At 36.2% G+C, this 20,941-nt stretch overlaps 1 protein-coding gene and 1 long non-coding RNA gene across 3 annotated transcripts; both read right to left on the bottom strand.

The window, feature by feature from the left end:
- Window positions 1–14,734: 14,734 nt before the first annotated feature.
- On the bottom strand, window positions 14,735–19,624 carry LOC147507432 (uncharacterized). Its single transcript, XR_015217664.1, has 3 exons — window positions 19,514–19,624; window positions 15,577–16,944; window positions 14,735–15,504 (listed from the first exon to the last, which is right to left on the bottom strand). It is a non-coding gene; the product is annotated as an uncharacterized LOC147507432 (long non-coding RNA).
- LOC147507433 (L-type lectin-domain containing receptor kinase V.9-like) lies at window positions 16,931–19,055 on the bottom strand. Of its 2 annotated transcripts, XM_086600138.1 has the most exons (2): window positions 18,629–19,028; window positions 16,931–18,487 (listed from the first exon to the last, which is right to left on the bottom strand). In XM_086600138.1, exons 1-2 carry the CDS (start codon window positions 18,990–18,992, stop codon window positions 17,031–17,033), a joined length of 1,821 nt encoding a protein of 606 aa, XP_086456264.1. In that variant the 5' UTR covers window positions 18,993–19,028; the 3' UTR covers window positions 16,931–17,030. The 2 variants fall into 2 exon arrangements, with proteins under 2 accessions (XP_086456264.1, XP_086456263.1); XM_086600137.1 differs by having other exon boundaries at window positions 16,931–19,055.
- Window positions 19,625–20,941: the final 1,317 nt, after the last annotated feature.

The following is a 20,941-nucleotide window of genomic DNA, read 5'->3' as shown; positions in this document are numbered from 1 at the left end:
TCATCCTTCAGGTTAGTTCTCTGCCATTTTTGAACCTCTTCTTCTTGTTTAGTGCTAAACCTCTGTGCTAGAGTTGTTAGGATACCCTGTTAGATACTAGTAGCTAGATTTGTTAGGTTTAGAAGAGAAAATGCCTGGACTCAGATGATACTCGATCGAATGAGGTTCAAAAGTTTCTCTTAGTTTTGGGATGACGAAGGTGATGAGAAAGATGAGTCCGTGTGTGAGATGGTTGAGAGTGATAATGAAGGCGCGGTGGCCGAGGGGCTAGCGATGAGGAGGAAGATGTGGCTCGACTGCGTCTGTCAGAACAATTTGAAGCCTAGCACTTCAGTCGCGGTGAGGGTCGCTCGCCTTCGACATGCCCCCAGAGTTCAATGGGATAAACATGCTTTGAGCGTTCCCATATCCGAAAAGAAATATGGGATAACCATAAGCGATCCGGAGATCCATGAGCCCGCCGGAGAACGCCCGGTTTTTAGTGATAGGTACACCCCACCAAATCATGGGGTAATCATCGTGAGGGACGGTGAGGGCTTATGGACGATACCGTTCTCCAAGCTGGTTTCGCGAGTTCCCCGAACCGTTGTGGCAAGGCTCCTGCTCAGTTTGTAGGGAACACGTGGCGATTATTTAAGGTTTTGACCTCTTGAACGCCGGTGAAAGTACCGAATCGAGGTCGCCCGTGTGATTGAGCACTACCTGCGTGGAAGCGATCTAGGTCATTGAACTTTAGGTCAAACGCGCGGCGGACGGCAGGTCGGGCGTTCGGATGGTAAAATAACGAGTCGTGGGACAAACGATCGCTAGCTCCTTGTGGGGCCATCTCGCGTACTAGCGGGTTGGTGTGAACCATAAAATATGCAACTTTACCGGTGGGTAGTAGTAGCGTTGCCTCGATTAGGTTAACTTGGTTTTGTTGAACTTTATCGAAAATGTTGTCTTGTTGCCTATCACGCGATATCCGCTGAAAAAGGAGTCAAGTCGATAAGTGATCGAGAAGTTCGCTAGCTTGTCCTTGCGAGGCCGAAAAAGCGTGCTAAGCTACCGAAAGTTCGCATTTTTTGAAGAAATGGGGGACCCGCCATCCGGGAAAAAGAGTAAAGCCCGGAAGGCCGTGGCGGGTAACTTGAAGCGGGAATATGTCAAGAAAGGCTGTGATGGAGAAGCGTAAGAAGCGTCTGGTGGACGCGGGAAGACAGTAACAACGGGCCGTCTTGGGTTGAAGCAACCCACCGGGAAGTCTTTGGGGCTTCGGGTGCAGGCGGGGAGGGCGAGAAGGACGCCTCCTTCGATCCGGATGACACTCTTTGACATCCCATCAGTATCGACCGCTGGGTTTTCGAATTAAATTTGAGACCGCCTTTGGGTGGTGTGCGACCGGGGAAGGGGAAGAAATGACTCGCGAACCCGAGGCGAGGCCGACGATGCTTCACTTCAGCCCCTAGGTGAGGGCGCCCACGGTCAGCCTTCGGAGGTCGCCGACCTAGGGTTGTTGGAGATCCCTCCGCAAGATGAAGGGAAAGGTTGGTGCAAGAGAGATCGGTAAAGCCCGGTCCGATCTTGGGAAGGACGAAATGGAGCGCAACGATGTACATTGATAGGTAATGGCGGGAAATCGTTATGTGAAGAGGTCCGATTGCGGCTACAAGTCCGCCCTATAGCTGCTTTCCACACGGAGGGATGACCACAGACGGTGATAGGAAGGACTTGGATGCTAAGGAGTTGAGTCGAACCCGAGAGGGATGGACAAGGCGATGTGCCTGGTAAGTAACCTTTGCGCTCTTCTTGACTGTTTTTTTTTTTTTTTTTGCGCTCCATGTTGTTGTTTGATAATAACGTGATATGTGGTGGCGATTCGTTATACCGGTCGGGGTACCGTGGTCAAGACGGTTGCTTTCGGATCGCCGAATTGGAGAAAGCGCGACGTTGAGTCACTAAAGGACGAGTATCGAATCTGAAAGTGGTACAAAGAGGCCGGAAAGTCAACTGGATGCTCTGAGACCGCAGCTCACTGCCCTGACTCTGGAGAAGACCGCTGCTGTGAACGAGTCGATCGAGTTGAAGCATGAAATGGAGGTGTTGAGGGGCCACCAGCCGCCGGGCGAACAACTTATCTTGGCGATGTAAGACTTCCACTCTGCCGAAGCCAAAGAAGCCTATCTCGCCATCCGTCTTTGAAGTGGAGGAGCTGGAAAGGAAAATGGACGACTGCGAGGAGGAGCCGGAACGCCGGACTTCGGCGAAGCTCGGCGCTAATCGCCTGCGGCCCAGCCTGTTCTGCCGGTCGTGTCACCCCTCCCTCGCCGGGTTTGATGAGTGAAAGGGAGTTCAAGGGTCCAGCCCGATCTCCCCGTGGTTGGTCTTGAAAGACGTTTAGCGCCCCTCGGTGATCCAAGCCCGTCTCGGTTTGAATGTTACTCTTGGAGAAGATTTAGGTGAAAATGTTTAGAACATTTGTTTAGCACATCTGGGTTAAATGGGCCTCGGTGGTAAACAATAGAGCTGGTTCCTAGGTCGACACGGCGGCTGGCTTTTTCCTTTGTTCAAAACAATCTGCATCAGTTTATTAATTAGTTATCCAAGTTGAACGATGCAATCTAAAACCATTTCACAACCTGAAATAAGGCTTGCATAGTTTCATTCAAACTAAAATAGTTGAATTCGAAATGAAATGAAAATGAAAACTTACCAAACATGATCGGATTCATTAAACTTGTTCAATTATAGAAATCAGAAAATAGAAAACCTACCAAGTGAATTGAAATGTATAATTGTATCATTAATAAAAAGAAAAAGAAGGAGTTTATTAATTAGTTATCCAAGTCGAACGATGCAATCTAAAACCATTTCGCAACCTGAAATAAGACTTGCATAGTTTCATTCAAACTAAAAGAGCTGAATTCAAAATGAAATGAAAATGAAAACTTACCAAACATGATCGGATTCATTAAACTTGTTCAATTATAAAAATCAGAAAATAGAAAACCTACCAAGTGAATTGGAACTATATAATTGTATCATTAATAAAAAGAAAAATAATGAAAAACTCTGCAAGTACCAAATTGAATTCTGAAATTGGAATTAAGATTCGCCCAATGAACAATGAATGAAAAAAGTTAGTTCTAAGAAATTGACGAAGACAGGAAGACTTAGACAATGATGTTGAAAATTGCAGTTGTTTTATACCTTATAGAACCCTTCTAGAGTTATGGGGGATGGTTACAACAAGCGAGTTTGAGCAAGTTCGGAAACCACCGATCTTGAGAGAGAGAGAGTGGGGAGTTGGGGTTTTATACGTGAATTGTGGTTCTATTGAATAATTGAATTGAATGGGAAAGGAAAATGGAGAAACAAAAGAGGCTAGGGTGTAACGACTATACTAATGGCAGTTTTGAATAATCCAATTAATTTTCTGGTGAAGAAAAAGAAAATTTTGGATTTAGTAATGGGGCGGGGAGAGGGAGTTGAGTAACGACTGCCACTAATGGGAGTCTTGAAAAATCAAATAATTTTTCTGGTAAAGAAAAAGGAAACTTCAATGATTCCGTTTGGAATACAAACCGCCACATGTTTGCTAGGCTTTCTAAAGAATTTAGTGCATGGTCTTCCTAAAGTACTCTACCGTTTCAAATTTCATTATTGTAAATTTAGTGGATGCTATATCGTTTTTATATTTAGATTTTGGTAACTCTTCATGTGATGTAATTTTAACTTTCAATATATTACCCTTTCATGCTAAATTGTATTTTTGTGTTACATATTTTTTTACCAACAACTTCAAGACAATCTTCTCATCAGCAAAATAAGATCAAATATTAAGAAAAAGGACCTTGAAGATGAGGTCATTGCGAGGCAACTTTTCAAGAAAATAAACACAAACTCTCAACACAAACGATAAATATATAACCAAGCTAGTTGAATGCTCCTAGCCTTCTAATAGATCGTATCATTGTATCATGCTCTTGAAATTTAACAATTGTGTCGGGTATTAAGAGGAGTACTCTCAACACAAACGATAAATATATAACCAAGCTAGTTGAATGCTCCTAGCCTTCTAATAGATCGTATCATTGTATTATGCTCTTGAAATTTAACAATTGTGTCGGGTATTAAAAGCAGTAATGCTACACAGACCCACTTATTTGACCTACTATTTGAACCAACCGATGTGTTAAAAGTCCTAATCATATCATTGATTTACATAGAGATACGTGTCCGTGTGTATTGCAATGCAAACTAACGTTATCCAAATATAGTGAGTCGCAATAGTAGGTCTAAAATTAAAGTAGGTCTGTGTAGTACCACTCTGTTAAAAGTCACAAAGCAATGCAATCAACATAAACGTTAAATTTTTTGTACGTTCCGCCCTGTAAATTTATATATATTAATTGATTCTCCACGAACTTAATTAGTTATATAACTATAATATCAACCGTTTTGGGTAGAACAAATTAGACATAATAGTAGGTGGGGGGGAGATTATTGTTAATAAACTAATAAACAAATTAATTTATGATAAAATATCAATAACATAGGAATATCATAGAAAATCAAAATTTAAGAAATGGGGTTTAAAAAGATGTACAAATCTACCCAAGTACCCAATAATCTTACTTGATACAAAAGAAACTCGCTACTGATATGGTCAAGAAATAATAATATTATTACCAATAGAGATTGCAGCAAGGTTTCGCGAAAAGAATGAATGATAGTCACAACGGTGTTCAATAGGAAAAAGCATATATTTTTAACAACGACAAAAATTTCAAACTGAACTGAAAACAAATTGATCTCAAAACCAATATTGTACTCATTGCCTCATTGGAGAACATTAATCATTCTTCTTCCGTGAATAACACTGTGTTAGACTTATGGGCTATGGCTAGCTTCTACCAGCATACTAACTACCTCGAGTTGTTTATCAAAGAAAAATAAAAGAAAAGAAAAGAAAAAACGTGCCTCAAGCTATATTGTCTTGCACCTAGACACCTTCATCATCAACAAATTGAAACTACAAAATAAATCAATTCAAACATGCTAAAAAGTCGAAAGCAAATAAAGAAATTGTTGATGTTTAATTGCTACTATTAATGTTAAAATTGCACGACAAAAAAAACATACACAAATATTTGTGGGCAGTGCAAAGAGAAATGAACAAATATAGTTTTACCTTGCATGGTTAGCAACTCGAGAACATCATGAAGCCATAGTTTCTTGAATCTCGAGATGGATTAAAATTGATCTAAGAAAAACATGTAATGCATCGCTCTTAAAGCAACAACAACACAGTTAATTAGTATTATATATAATTCGTATCAAGACAAATATGTCTTAAACATTGGTAATATCATATATGCAACATGGAGTGAACAGAGTAACAACGTATGTAACAAACTAACAATGGAATTTACGTCATATTGCCCCATATCATTGTCCTTGGTTTTTAGAAATGCATTAAACCTGCCAATAGTATTCATTAGCTTCACAAAAATATGTAAAAGTACCAAAATCAAAGTTACACACCATAAAAAAAAAAAAAAAAAAAAAAAAAAAAAAAAAAAAAAACTAACATGACTAAAACAAATTAGTTAGAATTAAATGGAAATAATTTAAAACTTAATCAGAAGCAATAAACAAAGAAAACACATAAAATGTTGATGAGAAAATAAAATGAAAAATGAAAAATATAGAAGAAAAGCAATGGCAAAAACAAATAAAACTAAGAGCTAGTCTAAGAGAAATTGTCATTTTTATTGACTATTGAGTAGTGGTTACATTTTAGAGGTGCCTTTTAATGGTGCTAATTAATGTGAGAATACTAATTAACCTCATATCATAGCTTGTTTACCGTTTTAATTAAGAAGAACAACAATTGTGGAAAAATTAAGATAATTCCAAAGACTAAAATGTAACGTAGGTACATTATATTGATGGGTCATTTGATGATTCATAATTATGAGAATGTTACAAATTGATTATGAGTATAATATTGTGTAAAAGGTCATTCCAAAAGACTACGGGCGTTTCAAAATTTCAAAAATAGTGTAGAAAATTTCTTAGATGGTGTATTAATCCTTACTATTAATACAACCATTTTTTTTTTTGTAATTGATTAATTTCTTTTAATACAATCTTTAAAAACACTTAATAAGTTTAATATAGATAAGGAATCGACTTAAATGTCATTGAGAATTAGCATCAAAGGGGTTTCAAAATGCTCTAGATCGTACATCTGCCCCAATCTAACTCAGAACCCACGCGATTTCTTAAATTAGCATTAATTGGTTGAAAATGAACTGGTAAGAAACCAATTGGTTGAAAATGAACGAGTAACAAAACGTCACATAAACCGTCTAGCACGGTTACAAACTGACAATCTTAAATTGGTTGATACTCGAGTGTATTTCAAGCTTACATCTTGGGGTTTAATATATTTCAAAATCATACATAATATCGATGAAGACTTGTCAAAGGCGTATTTAATGTGTTAAGTAAACACTTTAAATGTTATTAAGGAGACCTTTCAAATGTCCACATTACCTCATATGTGTCAAAAACGTCCAATGTATGTATTGAACACAAAATATTTTTTCCCTATTAATTTTTTATTAATTAAAATATTAGGCATCCAATGTATAATTAATATTTCAAGCTTACATCTTGGGGTTTAATATATTTCAAAATCATACATAATATCGATGAAGACTTGTCAAAGGCGTATTTAATGTGTTAAGTAAACACTTTAAATGTTATTAAGGAGACCTTTCAAATGTCCACATTACCTCATATGTGTCAAAAACGTCCAATGTCTGTATTGAACACAAAATATTTTTTCCCTATTAATTTTTTATTAATTAAAATATTAGGCATCCAATGTATAATTAACCAATGTATGCATTGAGCACAAATTATTTTTAATTAATTGAAACATTGATTACATTAGGCATCTAATGTATTTAAAACCCCTCTTTATGCAAATCTCCACACACATCTAACTCAGATCCCCACGCGATCTTGACCACTCTTTGTCTACCCATTTTGTTTTATTATAATAGATGTATCAAACTATCAATGTATGTATAAATTGTTTAGTATATAGTTTTCCAATATTATATTTAAAAGTTTAACTAGTCTTATTGCTCATGACCAGTTGGTAGATATTTCTTTATGGGATTAAAACAGATCAACTAGCATGCTGAATAACCGAAGTGGTAGGATATATAGAATACTTCTGAAAAATAACATAATTAGGCACCATATGTTCATATCGGTCACTTCCCTATCCAACAGAGGTGTTTTTTTTTTTTTTTTTTTTTTTTTTCGAAAACTCGAATTTTCAGAATTCCGATCTGATAGTTTTCTGAATTTGCCGGATATTTGTGTTACGATATTTGAAATTTCGATATCTGATTTTTCAGAAAAATAATAGGATCGGAATTGGATGTTTTTTCAAAATCCAATCCGATCCGATTTCCGATTAATTTCCAAATTTATAAGATATATTAGCCAGATATATAATAAAATAGCTTGGTCTTTAAGCGCTTTGTGTGAAGCCTACATCGGATGACTAATAGTAGTTAATACAATCAATACATCTGAGACCGGCACGATTAAATAGTAAGTTTATTCCAATTAGGATAAAACAAATTACTACTAACTTATCTAGAATTTATGAAACTTATCTAACTTATTTAAATTTTAATTTATCTAAATTTATCTAAATTTTATCTTTATGAAAAACGTACTCAAAAAAATTACTACTAACTTATTTAAATTCTAACTTATCTAAATTTATCTGAAGTTATCTAAATTCTAACGGTAATTATAACACTTACTAATACCCACAAAATTAGGAAAAAATAAGAATAAAAATCTTTCATCGGGCCAATCTCTTTTTTTCATTCAAACCACTTTTAGTTATCAATAAACAAATCACTTTTAGTTTTGGGATGATCTGACGGTAATTATAACACTTACTACATCTGACGGTAGACCGATACAATTAAAGAGTAAGTTGATTCCAATTAGAAAACAATCTTTATGAAAACATACTCAAAGAAATTACTACTAACTTATCTAGAATTTATGAAACTTATCTAACTTATTTAAATTTTAACTTATCTAAATTTATCTAAAGTTATCTAAATTCTAACGGTAATTATAACACTTACTAATACCCATACCCACAAAATTAGGAAATAAGAATAAAAATCTTTCATCGGGGCCAATCTCTCTTTTTCATTCAAATCACTTTTAGAAACAAATCATTTTTAGTTTTGGGATGATTTGACGGTAATTATAACACTTACTAATACCCACAAAGTTAGGAAATAAGAATCCTGGGCCAATCTATCTTTTTTCTTTAAATCACTTTTAGTTACCAATAAACAAATCAATTTTAGTTACAAGTAAAATAAAAAAAAAAAAAAAAAAAAAAAAAAAAAAAAAAAACTACGTCTTTCACTCTTTCCTCTTCCTCACAAAGATATTTTGCAACCCTTTCTTCTTCCTAACCAGTAATTTGTATTTAGTTTTTACATAGCGGTTCAGTGCATAGTTTTATGGGCGTAATGAAAACTATGCCTTTAACACTCAATTTGGATTTTGGCGGGATGGGATTTCGGCAAAATCCATTCATACGTGAATAAATCTTTTCTATTGAATAAGATTCCTCGAGATTAAACGATAGTTGTGAAGGCAAGTACATTTTAACGTCATTTCCTTCTAATTGTTCAAGTTTATTTCTATGCACAGAACAACAAAGAATCTACATTCATTTCAATATGTACAAAGTGTAGAGACTTCAACGCTTCTTTTGCAAGATTGAACTAATCAATGGAAAGTTTACATATTGTTGAATGGGAACTTTTTCAGTCAACATGACCGAGAACGTGTCTGAGTTACAAGAAAATGTAAGAGTGAAGAATTAGCTATAATGGAAACAAGTAAGTTAGTGAAAAAGTTATTTTTCACTATTTATATTTGAAAAGCTATGTCTTATTTGTCTGTAGATGTATGCTTCATTCTGTGCATTTTGTAGTTGTAAAGACGTGTTGAGTGGGAGACTAAATGCAGAAGAATGTATTGTTTCCCAATCCCAAATGTTTGTGCTGGACTCATTTCCCATGTTTATTATGTTGCATAAGTGCATGGTCAAGGATGCAACAACAACCAAAAGAGTATAAGTCAAGGCATAAGTAGAACTTCTACTTCTTATAATATCATCACTCGAGTATTGAGGATTAGTATCATCTTTTCTTATCAGATTTTTGAATCCTCATAATTTATAATATGATATTTTAGTTTCGATAAATTTTTATATTAAGGTTGTAGTTTCTTGGATGTTTTCGGCCTTTTTGTATTGTGACTTTGTGTGCACTTATTAGGACTAATTCATAACCATACCTCACAGTATATGAATTTAGTTATCATTTGACAATTATTAATTATGTTAAATCCAGGTACAAAGGATTGTGGGTTGAATTGAAACCAACATTTTGAGAATGTGACACATGAAGACTACCTCACACTAAGATCGGAACAAGTAGATAAAGGTAGGCAAGAAAGCACCCTCTTCATCAGATACAATTGAGTTGCATATTTGGATCAAAAGTTTGAAAGCTAATGGTTTATACCCTTGGATTATCTAATGAACGTAGTCGGATTGACAAAATATTATATTTTTATCATTGCATTGTGAAAGGTTGGCTATGGCTTTGTGATTAAGATTTAGTTGTAAGAAGTGGCTACAGAAGTTCAGATTTCATTGTCAATTGGGGTCACTTTTTAATGGCTAGCTACTAAATTGCCCCATGTTGTCTTGTGCATTGGTTGTGGGCTGTCTTTAGCTTCTTACGCAGTAGTGTTGGTTGTATATATGTTGGATTTAGCAAGGATCCATTTTGTTTTTTACTTATTAATGGATCTATGACTTTCACTATTATTATATTTATGCAGGAACTATCCAACGAAGGAAATAAAGATGACAATATTTTGGCAACTGATAGATTCCCCACCCATTGAAGTTTGCAAATTGGGTATTAGAGGCATTAAGAGCAAATTTTGGAAGTTCATTTGAGTAGCAAACCTATTCCCAGTGGTATCTTTGAGTGGCAGATTGAACTATTCTCAGTACAATAGTATCTTTGAGTACCAGACTTATAAATTTGTTTACAATAGCCATGTTTTAATTAGGCCTATTTGAAGCTCCATGGGCTTTATATTGGTTATTTTAAATATCTTTGTTTGTTCAATATAATGACATAATTTGTAGTGCATCTTACATATGATCTCTTATGCATTTTTGTAGTAATTGTGTAATGGACGTGATTAATTAGATGCATTGAATTCATTTAGTTATTGTATTCGAACTTTTGATGTTGAGAAAATCAAGAAAACTTGAGAACTTTTTGTTACTTCAGCAATTCATATTAGTTATTGCTTTTGTTGTTGGTGTTGACACTTCGCTTGGCAATCCATTGGATTGCAGACTTGCAAACATGTCCTTTAGCAGGAAACATTTGATATCAATTTGGGACCTTAGTTGTTTGATCTAAGTATGTTCTACCGCAGGACTATCTGCAGAACTATTGATGATAATAATTATGTGCTCATGAATAAGCTAATCTCGCTATGTATTTAGCAAGATTAAAAACAAGTAAGCCAAAAGACCCATAAAATTTCTCTCAAGAAGATTGTCATTGGCGAAAATTACATTTGTTTGCTTAACGACGCGGATAGGGTGTGCTTCAATGTTCACTCTAAGTATACACATGTGCGACAAGTTCTCACTAAGAGCCTAATAGTGCTCCAACAGTGTTTGTATAACCCTTGAGCTTTAGGTTATTATTGATAGCAATATATACCTTGGATTATAGGAGTTTGCTATTGACTTTTTATTTATTTTTCTAATTCTTTAAAGGGACTTAACAACTATTCAAATTTTGTTGGCATAAAGCATATTTACTCATGGGATTTGAAGCACTTGTGGGTGCATTATTTTTATGAGCATATTGCCGTGTGAAATTGAGTATGTATGATGCACAAAAGTTCAATTTAAATGTAAAATAATAGTGGAAACACTCTTGATTTTTCCCCAATAAAATTGGGGTTAAAATAATAAATTGACACGATTTTATTTTGCCAAATTCACCCATAATGACTTGAGTGGCGTAGCCACGGGTTAAATTCTAGTCTATTTCATATAGTTACTAAATTAAAACTATATATAGTTTACAAACTAAATAAAAACCCTAGAGAAGTAAAGCCTTGCCTCTCTCACACCTTCAAAGATATCAATATTGGCATTTTAGTACGTCTCCCATCTTCCTATTTATAAAATTAATGCATTAACATGAATTTTTTTTTTTACTGAATGAACATGTTAAAAGGTCTAAGTTGCTTACTGAATTAATACATTTTAAAATGATTGCTAAATGAATATATTAATTGGATAAAAATGGTTCTCTCTAAAAGAGAATCCGATTATATAATTCAAATTCCATAATTACTTTTGAATTTTGCCGATTCTGAAATTTATGAAAATTTTCCAATTTTCCAAACTTTTAGAATTCGGAAAAAAAAATTACCATCCAAAAAATAATTGGATCGGAGATTTGGAAATGATATTAAAAAAAGATTCATTAGAGTCAACGGGCACAGTGTGTTCACAATGTGCTATTGTTTAGAAAAAAGAAATTGTTTTGTTCTGGTTCTGATTTCAGAGAGTATGCAATGTGATGAACTCATGCTTAGTGCAAGATAGGTAGCAAGTAGCATCAACCTGTAAGCTGATAATGAGCAAAGACTTTGCTAAGAGTTTTTTTTTTTTTGGCAAGAATGAGTATTTTTCGGAATAACCTAGGTTCTAGTCAGGATGACTGGAGGACAAGAACCCATTGTACAAATACCATAACTCAGGTGAAAGGTGGGATTCTAGTTGTCCGCGTCTTGACTCTGTGTCCGTGTCTTTACTCTCGACTATAATCCCATAGTACACGCCTCTGCCATTATCCCCACGAGTCCTTATATAAACAGATCGATATATTAGTAATATAGAACAATCTGAAAGAACACCGTTAGATCTACTAGAGATATCCACTATAGTGGAGGCCACCAACTTCTCTCGTATAACTACTGAAATTTTAATGAAGTTTTTCAGAACATCAAATAATTAATGATTAAGCATTTTTAGTTCTGGTTTGCTTTCACTTAAAGTTCCATTAATGATGAAAAGATAAAAAAATAAATGAGTAATAATAACTAAAAAAGTTCCATTAATGATGAAAAGATAAAAAAAAAAAATAAGTAATAATAACTAAAATACAAAAATACACTTATCTCATATTAAGTTTTTTTGATGCTCAGATTCACAAAAATACAAGTAAAATTAAAGATAGAAACTACAAAAAACTGGATGAGAGTGATTGGAGAAGTAGCATGTTTTTTCTTTTTTTAATTCTTTTTAGATTTAGTGTATAGTAGTGATTGGAAAAGGCAACTGTTTAATGGAGTGATTAATTTGTTCTTATTATTTCCGTTTTTTGTTTGTTTTTATATAGTTAATGCGTTTATTTAGTCAACAAGAGGATGACATGGTCTGTCCCTTACGTTTTTTCGATGTAGTGGCCCCCATTAGACTGTATATCTCTAACAAATCCAACGGTGTGGTATCAGACTGTTCTATATTACTAACAGATCGATCTGTTTATATCAGGATGCTATCCCCACTAGCAATTATGCACGTGAATTACATTTGCTCGACTTTTCTTAATTATTTTGCTTAACTTTTTCTTAAGGCCCTCTTTTCTTAATTATTTTGCTTTGCCCCAACAAAGAGTTAGAAGTTAGAGCATTTCCAATGGGGGTGTAAACCGTATAGAGTGGAAAGTTTACACCCCAAATGTCAAAAAAACTCTATCCAATGAGGGTTCTAAACCGTATAGACTAGTTGATAGAGGGGGTGGAGAATTTCCCATCTCGCTATCAGTTGATAAATAGCCCGGGCGACACTTGAACACACGTCTAAGCAGAAAAAATGTTCAGACGTCACTTGAAGTGTCGTCCCTATCTATTTCTAAACTCATGATTTGAAAATTTTAAACTCGGACGACACTTGAAGTGGCGCCTCTTTAATTTAAAGAATGACGTCACTTCAAGTGCCATCCGAGTTTAAAATTAAACTTTTTTACACTTTTCCATTTGAAACAATAGAGAGTGAATATTTATGGGTTATACAATAATTTACAATTGGAGTTGTAAAATCCTAATGGCACCTAGGTGGAACATATGTGGAGGTGTCATTTTACACCTTCCATTAGATATGCTTTTAGAACTTAGAACTGAAAAATGGAAAAGATCAATTATTTGTCCCACAAAAAAAGACAAAATTTTAGAACTCATTTGGCTCAGATGACTAACAAAACATGTGCCACAAATTTACGAATTGTTAGAACCGATGGACAATGCATTTGGCTAGCTCTGCCACACCAAGATAGTTTGTAACCCTTTCTAGCTATAGCATCTTCAAATTACCTAGATAGACTGTCCTTATATATGACAACAAATCTCACGCTTAGTTTTCAAGTGGTCAAGTGGAATTGAATGTGAAACCTAAAACATTTTCTTTACTGAAAAAATGTTCATGCCATATCTCATTGGCCTAGGGGTGGAACTTGGGTGGGTTGGGTCGGGTTGAGGCCTAATTCGAGTCTAATCTGAGTTTCAAATGCTTCATCCGAATCCGGGACCAAGTCCTACTCGTTCATTAAATTTTTAGCCCAAACCCCTATTTCGACCAAAATATATCAACCTAAGTCCAATTCGGGTTGGTTAAGCTTATTTTTTTTTTTTTTTTAAAAATTAGGAGGTAAATAATACAGAAATTGCAATGTTATAACAAAATCAAAGGGATTTAATTATTTGACAGTGAAACTAACCCGATTGATTCCATTGTTCTCTCTAAAGTGGATATTCCCAACCTTATTTTTGACCAAAATAGAAAGAATTAATGGAAGATATGTACATATATGCACATGGGCTTGGGCTTTTCAATTATTTGATATTTTAACCCGAGCCCAACCTAAACTGGGTCGGACTTTAATTTTACAAGACCAAGCCCAGACCATAGATCTCAAATGTTAGCTCAGGACCAACAAAAGTCGGATTTTAATCCATTGGGCTTGGGGTAACCTGACCCAAGTTCCACCCCTACTCTACTAGCCTCTAGAATCTAGACTTTACTAACACAAGTTTATACCAAACTTGTTATGAAAGTTGTTCCTCTCAATCGTGAAGGAAGGTAGCAATTGTTGCAATAGTACAGTACATAACCAGCATTGATTTTTTTCCTTTTGGTTTGTTTGTTCTTTGTTAAATCAAGCTCGTCTATTGATGTTAAAAAATGGTATGCTTGGGAGTTTTCTTAGTGTGCAAACATGGACACTCCACTAAATCATACATTATATCAATCCTGATGGTTATCGGGATTCTAATCGGGCTGCGAATACTTTGCTATGCCATATCGAGATTGTTGAAGAGAACACAACCAGAAAGTGAACAAAACCCAAATGAAGGCCTAGAGATGCAATCAGATACTAGAAACCAAAGGCAGCAGCTGGCTTATCAACAGAGAATAAATATGGAGAGTAAGTTTGTCATCTTAGCTGGTGATGACCAAGTTACTTTCCTAGCCACACCTAGACCTTTCGAAGAAAATATTGTATGATAGAGAAATCATTTGAAGACCATGTATTTCCTTATATTCATTTATCATTTGCTTCCTCGTGCACGCTTGTTTCTGTTTGAAGTCGTAAGTCGATCCCATATAAGGAGTGTATGTATATATGTTTTGGAGTTTTACTGATCCAAAATAAATGAACCAGGATATGGTATCGACCAGAACCTACATAACTAGAAGCACTATCCATGTAAAACTTTTAGGATTAGATACAAAAGCAATGTTAAATGTCTATGCGGTAAAGTCATGTCACAGAAAGATGGCGCATCGAGAAAGAACAATAGAGAACCAGTTACGGATAATCCTTACCCCACACGCGAAAGGCCGCCACCGTATTCACTTTGAGTCTTATGATGATGAAATCAATTAGTCATAACTTCATAAACGATAGTTGCAACAAACATCCCGCGCCTTTTTAACTGGGTGTCTGGGTCGCTTCACCCTTCAAGCCAATGTAGAGTATCTGAGTTGTGTCAGCACCAAAGTTATCAGGGAAATGCAAAGTGAGATTGCCCACACCTGGGAATTCAGAATACCTTATGTTTGATACTCTTATTGTCTGCCAACTACTCGCCATCCTGAACAGGTTGCATGCTTTGAGCATCTGAATAGTCAATTCTCTCTCTCTGAGTCTCTGTTGATGAACACTCGCATCTTAGCAGGATATGTTCCATTATCACAACCAAAAACTGAAATAATCGTGATCTTCACATCTGATGTAGACGGGGATGTAAACAAGTTACTCTAGAGTCTAGACCACCCTCCTGAAAAATCAAGAGTTTAAAAGACGGATATAAGTATGAAAATGCTGAACCCCCTTAAGACAGGAATAGTACCTTACAGAACCGTTATTAAAATTCGTTTAAGTAAAGAAGTGTTGGATATTGAAGCCTATAACTTCAGTAACTGATAAATGAACATTTCTATAAAATTTGCAGAAGGCGCATTATTGTCGCAGATCCTTAGTATCCCCTAGGAAAATTGTCCTTTTAAAAAATATAGTGTTGTCATGTACTTGACTTGGACTATCCATGGCAGTCCGAACTTTGTCTCCCGGACGGCGGGCTAACGCAAATGTTAATGTTGAAATAACCGTACCTACACAAACATTTTCAGAATGAGGAGTATTTGATGACATAATGAAGTTTGATATACACCACTATCTCGCGCATGTGATTAGCTAGGCTCAGTATATATGATAGTCATTTTGGCATGGAATGCTGATTGATGGGGTGGAAAGGAGACTCGAACTCTATTTAATGGATGTAAAAGATGAATATAGAGATCAAGACCAACTGTAAATAGCCATCCAAAGGGTGCAGTATGATCTTTACGGTTGTCCAAGCTTCATCTCCAAGACTACTGAAGGCCAATTTATTGTACTGAGAAAAATGAGCTTAACTACACAATCATACATCCAACTATCCAAGATGATGAGACAGCAAATTTGGATACAAATATCTCGCGAAGCTCACTAGGCTCAACATGAAATTTATACTGGTCTTTAAATGTGGACTGCGGCGGAAGGGGGATTTGCACACGAGCTAATGGATTTAAAATGTGGGTTTTAAGATCAAGTCTTAATGTAAAAACAAACCAGAAGGAGATCCGAAACACCTTGTTCCTTGACTCTCGGGCAACTTTCTAAAATTGTTAATGTTAATGTTATTATTCACTTTCTCGGGTAGTATTAACCATGTGCTGAGCGTACTCTTGTTTCCAGCCGTAACACATGATGACCATGACCTGCAAACAGCACGAAATGTAACACAATCTTCAATATCAATTATATCCGTGTTCCAATTTCATCCACGATTCCTTCAGATAACTGTCTACCCATGTGCAGTATATGTTTTTAATAGGCAAATGAAAATTGGAGAAATTAACAAGTCCAAAGCCCAATAGAGATCTACAACTGAAAGAAATAAATTTTACCTGGACAGAAGACAGTAAATTTACTTAGTTACATCTATAGATGGCAGGAACACTAAGATGCAGAACAAGGACTGAGTGATAGAGGGAGATTTTTTTTCCCTTAAACTGTTGAAGGGCCCCTTCGGCTCATGGATTCGAATAGAATATATATTGGCTTAAAAGATGGATCGGCTGGTTATATCACCACTGTGGATGTCAGCTATATGTTGGTGCTTGAGCTTGATCCCGCATGGATTGCAGTATTGTACCTTATACTGGTTGAATAGTATCTGTAGAAACAATGGCATAAACGAAATCCAAAAATAAAACCAAGTACACAGACAGCATAAGCTTGCTAAACAGATAACAGCATATGCTAACGGCCAATAGAATGAAATGATTCTGTAAATTTTATGGTGGGCGTAGATTCGTGTGAAACGTGAACCTCAATGTATCCTTCATTGAATCCCAACGCTAGACAGTCAGCATTCAAACCATCAGGCAACCGAGCTTCACCACCCAAATATTGGACAACAGATGACATGCTTGGCCTAGCTGATGCAACTGATTGTGAGCAAAGGAGACCAAGCTTCAATACCAATTCCATTTCCTCCACCACGTAGCCATCCCCTAGTCTAGGATCAACACTCTCCAAAATAGTTCCTCTCCTCCAACACTGTGTAACCAAATCCACTAACATTATGTCCATTGGGGAAGCCCGTGGCTCCACAGGCCTTCTACCACAAGCCATTTCGAGTAGAAATGCTCCAAATGCAAACACATCAGTATGTGTACTTGCTTTGCCAGTTCTAGCAAGTTCTGGTGCAATATAACCAAGAGTACCTGCAGGGCGAGAAGTTTGAGGATCAGCTCCATGAGCACATAATTTAGCAAGGCCGAAGTCCCCTAACTTTGCATTCATTTCACCATCTAGTAGTATATTGCTAGCCTTTACATCTCTATGGATAACCACTTGTAGCCATTGTTGATGCAAGTAAAAGAGGGCCAAACTTATGTCTTTGATGATCTTATATCTTTTTGTCCACTTAAGTATAGGCTTAGATTGATCGAACAGGAATTTGTCGAGACTACCATTGGGCATGAAATCGTATACCAACAAAAGCTCTCCCTTACGTCGGCAATAACCAAGAAGTCGCACTATATTCCGATGTTGAAGCTTGCCAATGGTGGCTATCTCTGCCACAAACTCTCTCATCCCTTGACTTGAGTCATGGGTGACTTTCTTCACTGCAACTTGGATTTTTGATCTAGGCAATACTCCACCAAATACTTGACCGAAACCTCCTTTTCCTAAAAGTTCTTTCGCTGCGAATCCCTTGGTTGCAACATACAAATCTTTATAAGCAAACCTCTGAGGTCCATACGGCACTTCCCAATCTTCACTCACTTCTTCAAATCTCTTTTTTCTTCTTACTACAAATACAACGATCCCAGCTAAGAATATAAAAGCTGCTATCGGCAACAAAGTAACTAATAGAAAGTTCATCTTTTTTCTTACTATTTTGTTGGATAGTCGCGATAGATCAAGTGGTTGAGCTTTCCCATTCATCATAAAGCTCCATCCCAGAATGCTTTGAGATGCAGTTAACCGGCCAGTGGAGGATGAGAAGCCCACATACATCGTTTCCAAGATGATTGGTGAAAGATCAAGTGCTGCAGACAACAAGGAGCGGCTCGGTTTAGGGACATTTACAGGAGAAAGCGTAACATTGAGCTGCTTCTCAGTTCCATTGTATTCAACCCAGACTAGTATTGGATCTCCACTTTTAAGATTTATCGCTCTAAACTTGCCATCGTCATCACTGAAATAACCTGCAGAAATGGATATGTTGGATACTAATCCATTGATGTCTATTCCGACATGGTTGCCATTAATATCACTGAATACCTGATTTTCGAAGACATCAAACTCAATCGCAACAATATGATTTGCTGGATCTCCATCATTGGAACGATTGAAAAGGCCTAGATATTGAGCAGATGAACCATAAGGAATATTTTTGGTAGGAGAGACAGCAAAGGCGATTCCATGACCAGCAAGTTCGGGATTTCGCGAGCCAATCTTGAATATGAAGGTGGTAGAGAAGGAGTTAACGCTAGCGTTCGTTGAGTTCTTGAAACTAAGAGGAAATGAGTAGAAGACATGGCCTACTTTAAAAAATTCTGAGTTGGTCAGTGTGACAGGGCTGCTTGTTCCCACTGATGCTCCTCCCGCGGACTCTAAGAATCCATTAAAGACAAAATTATCTTGGGCATTGTATGATTTCATATGTTTTCCGATGAGGATCAAGATCAGGAACATGAGAGGTATTCTCATATCCTTTTTTTTTTTGATTTGTAAACTTTAAAACAAATGATTATAAAATTGCCATTAATGGATTAGAAGTCTTGGTACGTATAGAAAACGAAGTCAGATTCCTTTGAAAACGTCTGAGTCAATCCGGGTGTTCTGACTTCTGTGGATCAAATTAATATCATCACCATTTTTTCTTCTTACTACAACTCAACTGCAATGATCCCAGAGAAAGCAACAGCTGCTATCGGCGGCGAAGTAACTGGTAAAGGAGTTCATTTTTTTGTTGTTGGAAAGACGCGATAGATCACGTGGCTGAGAGGAGCCTACTTTAAGTGATCCTGAGTTGGTCAGTGTTACACACACGCACGCACTCGGCCAGGGTAGACGCGCTACCACTTTTTATTAACTAGTCTTAGTGCACGCTCAATTGTTACGCATCCCGGTATCCGTGTCAATTATATACATGTGGAAAAGAAAATTATGTACTTATACATCTGAAGCGGAAGGTGAGAATGTGAGATCCTAACTCAATTGTTACGTACCTCGTGCAGTCGTGCGTGAATTCCCAACTCAAAAGGCTGGTGATCGGAACTTTGTAAGTCATTGCTGAAAGATAGAACGAGATACTGTTTTTATCTGCTGACGATATTACTATACTTGCAGACTATACTTGCGATCCAGAGTACCTGTCAAGTTGGAATTTACTGATGGCACAACAAGATAACTTCATTACTGCTGTCAGGAAACTATCGTTAGGATATGGCAACGAATTTGATATAAATGGATATGGAGAGGTTGGGATTGGGCATCTGAAAGGGTATCCATTGATTGTAGAGCAAGCTTTTGACATGAGAATGAGAATAACTGCCTACTGGAAGATTGTTTTGAAAAGGATTTTGATAATTTCACCTTCTCAATGTACAAAATTTGGTTAACAAAGAAATGGAGACGGAAATTATAAATGAGATGATGGATCTAATCACAGTGGAAGCATTGAAAGGTTGCTTGAAGAATCACCTTCTCTGGCGTCAAGGCGTGAAAAGTTGAACAAGAGTATTAGGGTTCTCAATCAATCAAAAGACATTGTTTCAAAGATCATGGATTGTATTGTTGTTCATGGCGACAGTGTCGATTATTAGGGGCCTTAGATGGTGATCCAGGCATAATATCCTCTTGACAATGAAGCTTCGATTTATTAATTCTACTTTGATTTTTCTATTTTTTTTCTCATATTTTTTTCTACTGCTGTTACTCCATTCACTAATAATAGATGTTACTAACTGAAATGTGAATGTATATGATCAAGGAAGAACATGTTAACATCAATTTTCTAAAGATCTTCCTGCATGAACAATAAACAAATAGTTGAATTTAAAGGCGCTCATCGATCATTAACCAGGTACATCGCAGTTAAGGTCGAACTGGTATAATTATGATTGACAAGTCAGATGATCAAAGAGATCGCCAGTCACCACATTGTGAGTGTCCATATAAACATGAATATGCCCTTGCTCCTGTGTTAAAACTGAAATGGTACATGGCATATGTCAATACTCTGCGACCCAAGTGTGTTTTTGTCTTTGAGAATAATTAATTTCAATAGAAGCCATGTGTGTCAACTCTTTTTGCATAGGGAAAACATGGGAAGCACTGTGACATAGCACCGAGATCGATACAGAAGAACATAACACTACTATACTCATGTGTGTGACATAGGAATTTATTCATTAAAACACTATACTCATGTTTACTATGCTTATGAATTATCTCCCTTTTTCTAAAGTAAATATTGATCTTCTTACCAAACTTCCCAGTAGTATTGGTGTTTATGTATGGGATATTGGGGTTTATATGGGTGGAGGTTAACCATATAAACAGAGGCTATTTTCACGATATAGGTAAAGATTTATTCTTGCTTTCCACTTCAGACTAGCAATGTTTATGCAATGTTTATGGCTTATAATGATTTA

The sequence above is a fragment of the Coptis chinensis genome, chromosome 3, assembly GCF_015680905.1.
Source record: "Coptis chinensis isolate HL-2020 chromosome 3, ASM1568090v1, whole genome shotgun sequence".
In the NCBI taxonomy this organism is placed as follows: Eukaryota; Viridiplantae; Streptophyta; class Magnoliopsida; order Ranunculales; family Ranunculaceae; genus Coptis; species Coptis chinensis.
The sequence above is the reverse complement of the archived record's forward strand: the minus strand, read 5'-3'. Positions and strand labels throughout refer to the sequence as shown.

Coding starts and splice junctions, on each gene's coding strand:
- LOC147507433 (XM_086600137.1), bottom strand. CDS start 18,992: ATGAGAATACCTCTCATGTTCCTGATCTTGATCCTCATCGGAAAACAT.